The sequence below is a fragment of the Lemur catta genome, chromosome 9, assembly GCF_020740605.2.
Source record: "Lemur catta isolate mLemCat1 chromosome 9, mLemCat1.pri, whole genome shotgun sequence".
Taxonomy (NCBI): domain Eukaryota; kingdom Metazoa; phylum Chordata; class Mammalia; order Primates; family Lemuridae; genus Lemur; species Lemur catta.
The window spans coordinates 92292153-92302707 of NC_059136.1; the positions used below are offsets into that span (position 1 = coordinate 92292153).

Genomic DNA, 10555 nt, shown 5'->3' on the forward strand with positions numbered 1-10555 from the left:
CTGAGTGGGGAGTAATGTGGGGGTTAAGTTATGAATTCATGTTCACTTTCTACCAAGATATGTTTCATTTAGTCTTAAATTATTTGAAATGAAATATATAACTTTAATAATTAGAAAAATTGACAACATATTTTAATTACAAGAATGGGGGTTAAAATTTTGATGCTTAAAATAAGCTATATTTATCTGGAAGAAGCATATGTTTGGAATACTCTCTTTCTTAAGGATGTTATGTAAGTAACATGTTTCTATATGTTGTAAACTGTCTATGATTTTGTAAAAGCATTGCATGAAGCAACAGAAATGTTTTACCCAGTTCTCTTTCTTCTAAATTTGGTCATCATTATCTCTCTGGCAAATCATTTAAATTGATTCTTCTTCAAAAGATAAAAAGATCAAATTAGTAGCTTGATAAATAACTTGAACTTGCTTTTCTTTAAATTATTATATTTTACACATTTATTAGATATGTTCATCTTGAACAGATTTATTTGTTCTTTTTATAGACATATGAAACTCGTAATATTCGCTGTTGTCCTCAAGTCCGAATGTTAAGTCAATATGTGTTTGAGAGACCTTCAACTTATCAAGTATTGCAGGTTTCTGATTGTTTTGGAACCTCTTCTGATACCTGTGGACTTAGCTCAAGGCCAGTTAATACCCCACTTTTTTTTTCTAATAAGATGAATAAATGGCTAATTGTTTGCTTTGGTCACCCAAGTTCAAGTTAGTGGCTCAGGGTTATATGCATATAAAAAGTCTAGCTTGAGTCTTTGTTCAGTGACATCTTATTCTTCTAATCAGAGATTCTCCTCCTCAGAAGTTTTACACTAGATTTGCAAAATGATGACCATGTCTTTGATCTGGGGGATTGTTGCAGCAGTGTGCTGTTGTTTACGGCTGATTCTTGGAATAAGGAGAAGGTAAGGAAAGTTTTATCTTTAAATTGCCTTTTAGTGCATTCATTTAACATTCTTTTACCTTAATTATGATACAATAAATTTGGTTTTCTATACTTATACCCATTAGCATTTTCTTCCTCAATTTTTTAATTAAAAATTTCAAAAATAATACCTTTTTAACTGTGTCTAACAAAATATATGTCAGCTTCTCTTTTTAGTATTGGCATATACAAATGGTAATGTATAAATGTATATACTTGTTAAACTTAACTGACAGAAATTGTATACGATCTCTGTGTGTGTTTATGTGCATATGAAAAAAGGACTCCCAAATTAGTAATGATACAAGTAGCAAGTAGAAATCTGTAATGGAAAGGGTTTCTTTCTATCACATAAATTAAATAGGTGCTCTGACTAAATATTCTCTTTTCAGCTCATGCTTATGCACAGACTCAGCCTAAGCCTGGACAATAGCATGAAGCCTGAGTTGAACATTCCATTATCCTTTTCTTACTAATGTTCATCAACCCTGGTAAATTGGGAAACTTTGCTAAGTGTATGGGACATCAATTTCATTTATTTACAGTTAATTCAAGAATACAAGAAAAACAAATAGAGTCAGATCCAGACCATAGTTTATTTAGCTTCTGATTGGCTCAGAGAGTGTTTGGATGGGGGGGGCATGTAGATACTCTCTGCTATGTCAACCTCAGAAAGAAGAACAGCCCCCAACATATCCTCAGCTATGTGGCTTACTGTGTACCATTTACCTTTTCAAGCTTCTTTGTCCTTTAAGGTATTTTAATGTAGGCCTAATAGTTTGTAGTTTTAATTAAACTACTTATCTGCAAACTAAGAAAATAAAAATAATTACTTTATACTATGTTATTCTATCAAGAGGGACAGTAGTTGATGTTGTAAAATAAATTTATATTTCCTAATAAAAACATTTTAAAATAGCATGAAAGAACATTGAATTACAATTGACGATCCTGTCAATATTAATCAACTTCATTTTATAATAAGATAATTTCTCAAATGAGATTCTCCTTCTCTTCAACTATTATTACAGAATAATAATATCTTTCAACTTTTAAGATTTTGAAAATTTCAATTCTGCAATCCTCTCTATTACCCGGTGTTCTATATCTTTAAAGAAAACAATCAAATGAAACATTTTGAGATACTTAGGCAGATGATGCTTAGAAAAAAATATACGCTAGAATATAATTTCGTTTATACACTGAGAGTAGGAATCTTGTTGGGCTTATAGATCCTTGTACTCCCATCTTTAAAAATGTGACTAGGACATAGTTCATAAGTATTTGTTGAATGTATATATGGATGGATGAATGGATGGATTTAGTAATCATTTTTGTCAACATATCATGTTACTAGGTTAACATAATCTATTATTGTAGTAAAAGAGCAGGGCCCCATTAATGAAAGAAGTATCTATAAACTGTAGAGTTTTTAAGTTTGAACTCAGTGGTACAAATTTGTAAACCTAATGGAAATAAAAAACCAAATGTGCAATTATCCATAGCTATCATACATTTGTGTCTTACAGGCAAAAGGGTGAACCACCTCTAGAGAATGGGTTGATTCCATTCCTGGGCTGTGCTCTGCAATTTGGTGCCAATCCTCTTGAGTTCCTAAGAGCAAATCAAAGGAAACATGGTCATGTTTTTACCTGCAAACTAATGGGAAATTATGTCCACTTCATCACAAATCCCTTGTCATACCATAAGGTGTTGTGTCATGGAAAATACTTTGATTGGAAAAAATTTCACTTTGCTACTTCTGCAAAGGTAACCAGTTTTGTATTTATACAGCATTCTGTTTTTTTTCCTATCTTTTTATATGCCAGTCTATTTAGTAATTTTGATGTACTTAGATTTAAAGATAGAGGTGTTGAAGAAAATTATCCTTATGTGGAGATTCATAGAAGCATAAATAAATCAAATTAGACATAGCTTCTTTGTATTAATCATTAAAAAATCAAAATAGTTATAGATTTGTCATTTGTTAATCAGCTAATGAGGGTGAAATAAAGGTTAAATCCTTTACTGAGCCAGATGAAACTGTACAAGGAAGATAGATACAAACTGGTCACATCCACGGAGTCTACACAGCACCCAGAGTGCATGTCGTGGAAAACCTAACATTTCATGATTGTTTTTGACCACACTCATGCCACACACATGCTCCATTTTGTTAAGGAGTTGGCCAGATAATTCAGCATCACTTAGATGTAGCCTAAGAAGCTCTATGATAGAGAAAAAAATTAGTCAATACTTACTGAGTTTCTGCAAAGAAATATTAGACATGGTCTTTGCCACTAAGCTTAAAGTTTGGTTAAAATACATCTATGAAGAGTATAAAAGAGAACTAACGATCTAAAAACATTATCAATGAGCTAATGTGCAAATAGTGCGCAAATAAGTTCAATAGCACAAGAAATAGATTGAGTGGTCTAGGGAGTTTTACTGGAAAACTGGAATTTAAACTTGGGCCTAAAAGAAAGGTATGATTTGGCCATTTATTTGTAAAGTACTAGGAAATTGGATGTGGGAAGGCCAATTTCCCTCTTTTGACAAGTAGGGAATCATGAAAGTATCTAATCGATTCTTCAGTCATTTACTAGCACTAGGTCAGGTTTAATTTCTTTTTTTCTCGTTTTATTTGCTGTCAGGCATTTGGGCACAGAAGCATTGACCCAAGTGATGGAAACACCAGTGAAAACATAAACGACACTTTCACCAGAACCCTGCAAGGCGATGCCTTGAATTCCCTCGCGGACACCATGATGGAAAACCTCCAGCTTATCATGAGACCTCCAGTCTTCCCTGAGTCCAAGGTCGCTGCCTGGGTGACGGAGGGGATGTATTCCTTCTGCTACCGAGTGATGTTTGAAGCGGGGTATTTGACTCTCTTTGGCAGAGATCTTGCGAGGCAGGACTCACAAAGAGCACATATTCTAAACAACCTGGACAACTTCAAGCACTTTGACAAAGTCTTTCCGGCCCTGGTAGCAGGCCTCCCCATTCGCATGTTCCAGACGGCGCACAGAGCGCGGGAAAGGCTGGCGGAGGGCTTGCGGCACGAGAACCTCCGGCGGAGGGACGGCGTCTCGGACCTGGTCAGTCTGCGCATGCTCCTCAACGACACGGCGTCCACCTTTGATGACGCGGAGAAGGCCAAGACGCACCTCGCAATCCTCTGGGCGTCGCAAGCAAACACCATTCCGGCGACTTTCTGGAGCTTATTTCAAATGATGAGGTGACCAGGAACCTACTTGTTTCTTTCTTTCCTTTTTTCCTATTTCTTTAACCATTTTAACTTAAAAAAGAAAAAAAAGAGTCATAGTACTTTCTCATGTCATCGATCATGAACGGAGCACTTACGCTCGTAAGTGTTTAGCATGTGTGGGCTCGTTCATCCCCACAAGACCATCAGGAGCTGTGACAGGTAAGCGTGTTTTGCAGAAACGAGGACGGTCCCAGAGAAAGGACGTCCTCCAAGCCACAGAGCTCCATGTGGTGGCAGCAGGTCAGTTCAGGCCAGCCGGCCCCGAGCCCTTGCTCTTAACGCCACACTGTCCCTCATGTCGCTGACTGAGGCCTGTGAATGCAGTCTTCAAATCATAAAAACATATTTCAGTGATTACTGACTTCAGGGCAAGGATCAGTGCAGTGCCCGTGCCTTATTCATTTGTGCATTCACAGTTTGTTTTTTTGCTCAATTAGTAATTGTTGCCTTGCTGTTTATTTGACCACCTATGATAACTATGAATCAATCATAATCTGTTATTATTGGTAAGAGATTTAGCTAGGTTTTGCCTTTTAAAATCGTGTGTAACCAAACAATTGTATATAACATATATTTTGCATAGCATGATTTCTTTCCAAAGTGTTAGTCTTTTGGGAATTTGAAATTAGAATGGTTTATTGGATTATTCCAATTAAATTGGATGTTTAGTGTCAGGTAGACACAAAATTACTATTCCATAGGATTGGGAATGCCAAATTTCCATCGATGGCTGATGATTTTATATAAAAAAATATTAAAATTTAATTATATTTATAAAAACCATTATTAATTTGTCACAAATATTAAAATATCTTCCAAAATTATTACTTGAGAAAGCTCTTCCATAATAAATGCACATATTTACAGGAAGGGTATTAATATAAATTTAATATCATAAAGATAATCATAGCCATATTTTATGATAGTCATACAAGTACTTATCAGTCAAACATTTCTGAGACTCAATTTACTGTAACTGTGTAATATAGGTCCCCTAACCATGTCACTGAGGCTCTAAGTTCCATGCACAAAAATGAAGTAGCCCTCGTTTCACAATTCACCATTATGATATAAATGGAAAAGCTGTTGTTCTACCTGAAATCATGGTATGAATTTTAAGAGTGAATTTAAATTTCCATTTGGAATTTCATCAGTCAATACTTTGTAATTGTTATCTTAGATGCAATTTTCCTTCTAAATTACTGTCTAAATATGTCTACTCTGTCTAATGTTTATTGGAATCATTTATTTATAAAAGTCTGACTAAGGTTTCCCTCTTTTGTAGCAAAGCCCTTTTAAGGCGACTGTTCTTGCTAATATCCAAGAACATAAACCCAATTACAAATGGAGTAAAAGCAAAGAGGAATGTTCCTTTTCCCCCTTCCCTGGCATCTTGACCACCTAGTCAAAAAAAGGGGAAAATGCCTATGTGTTTGCAGATCTTAGGATGTGCAAAAAGGTTATTTTCTGTACATCTTTTCTTTTCTTTTAACTTTTAATAGGAACCCTGAAGCAATGAAAGCAGCTACTGAAGAGGTGAATAAAACATTAGAGAATGCTGGTCAAAATATCAGTTTTGAAGGCAGCCCTATTTGTTTGAATCGAATGCAGCTGAATGACCTCCCGGTACTGGGTGGGTGTGCTTGCTATGCTACATTTCATTTACTGTGTCCTACTATTAACAATAATGGGCAACGTATATTATGCACCTAACTGAGTTGTAGGCATTAAGCTAAGTATTTCATATGAGTTATCTCATTGAGTCCTCACAACAATCCTATGACTTAGTACTATTACTGTTTCTATATACCAAGAGAGGAACAGGCACCTAGACGTTGAGCTACTGCCTGGGGATTGAATGATGGAACCAACTGCAGAGTTAATGCAGGGCTCTTGAGCCTGTGCTCTTAGCCACCCTGCATTGCCCCACCACATCTCCCGTATTTCTCTAACTGCTGATCTTGTGGTTAATGGAAGCAGGAAGCATCTCACTCATTTCTGTAAAACAAAGCGGGGGAAAGTACCATCAAGAAACTACAATTAGCCGCATGGATTGAGTGATGGAATTGAAGTAAAGGCTATTTGATTTTTTCTTTGTTTTGCTTTTCTATATCTTATAAAAACATAAAAGTATGATATGTTTATAGTAAGAACATTTTTTTTTTTTTGGCTCTGTTTTTTGTTTAAAGGAATGAAACCAATATGTGCTTTTAGGGGCAGTGAGTCTTTGCAGAAGGGACAGGGGCAAGAAGCTTAAGTTCCTATTGGGCCCAACCTGGGAGACCTTGGACATGTCACTTCTCTTTTGGGGGCCTTACTTTTCTTATTTGTAAAATAAAGGTCTAACATTCTGTGGTTTCATACACAATCATGTGCTGAGCACCTAAAACTTGACAGCTAAAGGATACAGCTAGAGGCCAGGCTGGACCTCTCAGGAGATCTCTGTACTTCAGCCATTCTCAGGGGAGTTCTTTGGTCCCTTTGCATGTTTGCCAGGCACAGGGCATCACCATACAACATCAGGTAGTAGATGGATAAAAACTGGTGCTTGTAAATACTGAATTGAAGCTGCATTTAACACCTGGAAAAATATATCTAAAGTGTTATCAGTATATTAAATCTCAAAAGTGATAAACTTTGAGTAATTCACATACAGACGAGTTACTGATTTTTTCAGTTTTATGAGATGTTTAGTGTCATATGGAAATAAGGTTAGTTTTCCATAAAACGTTGGAAATCTATTTCCCATTAATGACCAAGAAGGATTATATGTTTATCAAAAGATTTTTATTAACTCAGATGATCGGGTTAAAAAATACATTCAGACACAATTGAATCATTGATAACAGCATAGTGGTAATAGAAAAAAAACTTTGGGACAGCAGCTTTTCATAGTCGGTTTGTCTTTGCGTTATGGGCTGCCAGAAGTATTTTAGACTCTATATGATGTGCCTTCAAATACTTGATGTGTTCTTTTCCCTCCCTTCCTTCATTCATTCTTTTACTTTCTTCCTTTTAAAATATTTAGACAGTATCATCAAGGAATCTCTGAGGCTTTCCAGTGCCTCCCTGAACATCCGGACAGCTAAGGAGGATTTCACTTTGCACCTGGAGGACGGATCCTATAACATTCGAAAAGATGACATCATAGCTCTCTATCCGCAGTTAATGCACTTAGATCCAGAAATCTACCCAGATCCTTTGGTAAGTGACTGTTCATCAAAGTTCAGTATCTGGGTGATATCTACCCAGATCTAAATAAAGAAGAAAGTTATAATTGTAGAATTAATTTGATCATTGTAGCCATAAAGACTGCCTCCTTAATTATGTCAGATATTCATATATTTTAGACAATTTGGATAGTGGCCTGAGCTTTTAATTTTTAGTCCTGATAATTGTCATCACTTAGTCTTTGCTCAATTATATTTGCAGTCATGATAATAAAGCAGCCACCTTTCTTCTTCCTTAAAAAGTACCTGCTCCCAAGTCCAGGAAATTGGAGGCTAATGTATTGATTCTTCTAGTCTCTAATGAGAACCCTTTTTCCTTGTTCTGCCTGCCTGAGGAACTAATCGCCCAGGCAGGATAGGAAGCATCACAAAGCTTTCCTGTTCAGGCAGTCCTTGTTGAGCTCCTATTCCTTCTTACTTTCTGTTTCAATGTGGGGTCTTTGCTAAATTACTAATGGAGTAGATTTAAAAAGAAAGTTATTCAAGAAAGAGATACATTTCTTTAAACATAGCTTAGAGGCTTGTTTTCTTTTTATTTTTATTGCAGACTTTTAAATATGATCGATATCTTGATGAAAATGGGAAGACAAAGACCACCTTCTATAGTAATGGACTCAAGTTAAAGTATTACTACATGCCCTTTGGATCAGGAGCTACCATATGTCCTGGAAGATTATTTGCTGTCTACGAAATCAAGCAATTTTTGATTCTCATGCTTTGCTATTTTGAACTGGAGCTTGTGGACAACCATGTTAAATGTCCCCCTTTGGACCAGTCCCGTGCAGGCTTGGGCATTTTACCGCCATTAAATGATATCGAGTTTAAATATAGATTCAAACATTTGTGAATATGTGGTTGGAAAAGGAAAACTCTAGGTGATATTACAGGACTGCAGAACACCATCACTAAACAGCTCCTTTGGACAAATGCATTTGTAGTGGTGGAAATGATTCAGCAGGTCCAATTCTGTTCACCGATGTTTGCTTTTTAACATTTTGGTGAGTTTCCAGATGCTATCTTAGACTGTGCTAGTAAACAGAACTACTTACCGGGAGCACAATAATTTGGTTTTATTTATAAGTCAATGAATGTTCATATAGCCAGGGACTGAACTTCATTATTTTCAGATGAAAACACCTTTTTTTCTTTTTAAAAATGAAGATATGTATTTCAATTGGCAGAATTTCTTTTTTCCTAAGGAAACGGCTTTATTTTTATAAAAACCACTCAACAATTATGAAAAGCATCAAATTCACGTTTTAGTGAAACTGCGTTATTTTTTGACTAGGGGTGGGGTTCTTTAGGTTTGATCATATATCACAAAGGGTATTTTAAAGGATATTATACCATGCCTTTTAATGAAAAGGAAATATTTTTCAGCTTTCTCTATATCCAGTATTCAGAGCTTTTAAAATGATGATCTTGATGTCAGGTTTCAACTAACTTATCTGTATTTTTATTTGATTCCATAGTAGCAAGAAGAGTTTTTTCCAGAGATTAAAAAAGGAGTTTTTCATTAATAAATATGTACCATTGAAAAGAATATAGCACTTATGTGATACGTTTTTAAAATTAAAACTGAATAAAAATGACCATTTAAAACTTTGGTTATGAAACGTTGAGAGTTCATTAAGTGCAGCTTGACATTGCATTTTATTTAAATGCATTTTATCTCTAAGTGACTTGCAGTTGAAAGAAAAATAACTTAAGGCCATATGAGAGTTTAAATACTATGTACAACAATGCTTTCATAAAATATTTTAAGTATTAGAGTTATCAGCTATGATATTTCAATTGATACTTCTGTATGTATTTATATGTAAATTATATTTACCTTTTTTCTCGTACTATAGATATTAAGAAAATATTCTAACATTTGACCATTTTGAAATGATTCATCTTTCAGAAGTAAAAGTATGAATGTGTACTTTTTAAATTTTGAAATCTTCAGAGTGTTTAAAACATTCACCTACTGATAAACTACAATAATTTTATTCAGGATTCATTAAAAATATTCATATTTTGGGTCGGGCGCGGTGGCTCACGCCTGTAATCCTAGCACTCTGGGAGGCCAAGGCAGGTGGATCACTTCAGGAGTTCGAGACCAGCCTGAGCAAGAGTGAGACCTCGTCTCTACTTAAAATAGAAAGAAATTATCTGGCCAACTAAAAATATATATAGAAAAAATTAGCCGGGCATGGCGGCGCATGCCTGTAGTCCCAGCTACTCGGGAGGCTGAGGCAGTAGGATCGCTTAAGCCCAGGAGTCTGAGGTTGCTGTGAGCTAGGCTGACGCCACGGCACTCACTCTAGCCTGGGCAACAGAGCGAGACTCTGTCTCAAAAAAAAAAAAAATTCATATTTTTAAATATTTCAAAAATAATCAAAGTAGTCATTTAGTCAAAAAACTGCCTCATACTATATAAAATCCATTAAAATTTTTAATCTTGCTATTTAATATTACCATAGAATTATCTCTTAAGTATGTTATTTTTTCATATCAAGAAAATCTAACCCATTTAGATGTGTTTCAAGATCAATAGCAAACTGTTATAAACTAAATTTCCAATGCGCTTTCCTAGTAGATTTTATGACTTTCCTAATGCATCCATACATCTCTTTATATCTTTATTTTTGTATAGCAAGGGTTGTCAGTCGATAGCCTGTGGACCAAAGGTGCTCTCCTTTGTGCAGCATGAAAGCTAAGAATGGTTTTTACATTTTTAAATGATTGAAAAAAAATCAGGAGAATATTTCATGACATGCGAGAAGTATATGAAGTTCGGATTTCTACATCCATAAGTACAGTTTTAGTGGGATAGAGCATGCCCATTTGTTTGCATTATTGTCCATGGCTGCTCTCGGGGTGCAGCTGCAGAGCTGAGTAGTTGCAACAGAGACCATGTGGCCACAAAGCCTGTTAAAATCTGGTCTTTTACAGAAAATGTTTGCCAACCCCTGTTGTAAAGCAATCTCAAAGGCTATTTTCACTCTAATTTTATTAACTTAAAAAATGCATTGATATATGAAATACTTTGTCTTTTTCTTTTAAAGCATCTGATGAGAATACATTTTAAAAGCCATGAAAATAATATTACCTTAAACAACATTA

The 10555-nt window shown here is 35.3% G+C and overlaps 1 protein-coding gene across 1 annotated transcript; it reads left to right on the forward strand.

The window, feature by feature from the left end:
- Positions 1-843: 843 nt before the first annotated feature.
- Positions 844-8291, forward strand: LOC123644622 (cytochrome P450 7A1). Its single transcript, XM_045560833.1, has 6 exons — positions 844-923; positions 2473-2713; positions 3598-4184; positions 5717-5847; positions 7243-7418; positions 7992-8291. The coding sequence occupies exons 1-6, from the start codon at positions 844-846 to the stop codon at positions 8289-8291; spliced, it is 1515 nt and encodes a 504-aa protein (XP_045416789.1).
- The last annotated feature ends 2264 nt before the right edge of the window (positions 8292-10555 follow it).

Coding starts and splice junctions, on each gene's coding strand:
- LOC123644622 (XM_045560833.1), top strand. CDS start 844: ATGATGACCATGTCTTTGATCTGGGGGATTGTTGCAGCAGTGTGCTGT. Junction 2,714..3,597: donor ACTTTGCTACTTCTGCAAAG/GTAACCAGTTTT, acceptor ATTTGCTGTCAG/GCATTTGGGCACAGAAGCAT. Junction 5,848..7,242: donor GAATGACCTCCCGGTACTGG/GTGGGTGTGCTT, acceptor TAAAATATTTAG/ACAGTATCATCAAGGAATCT.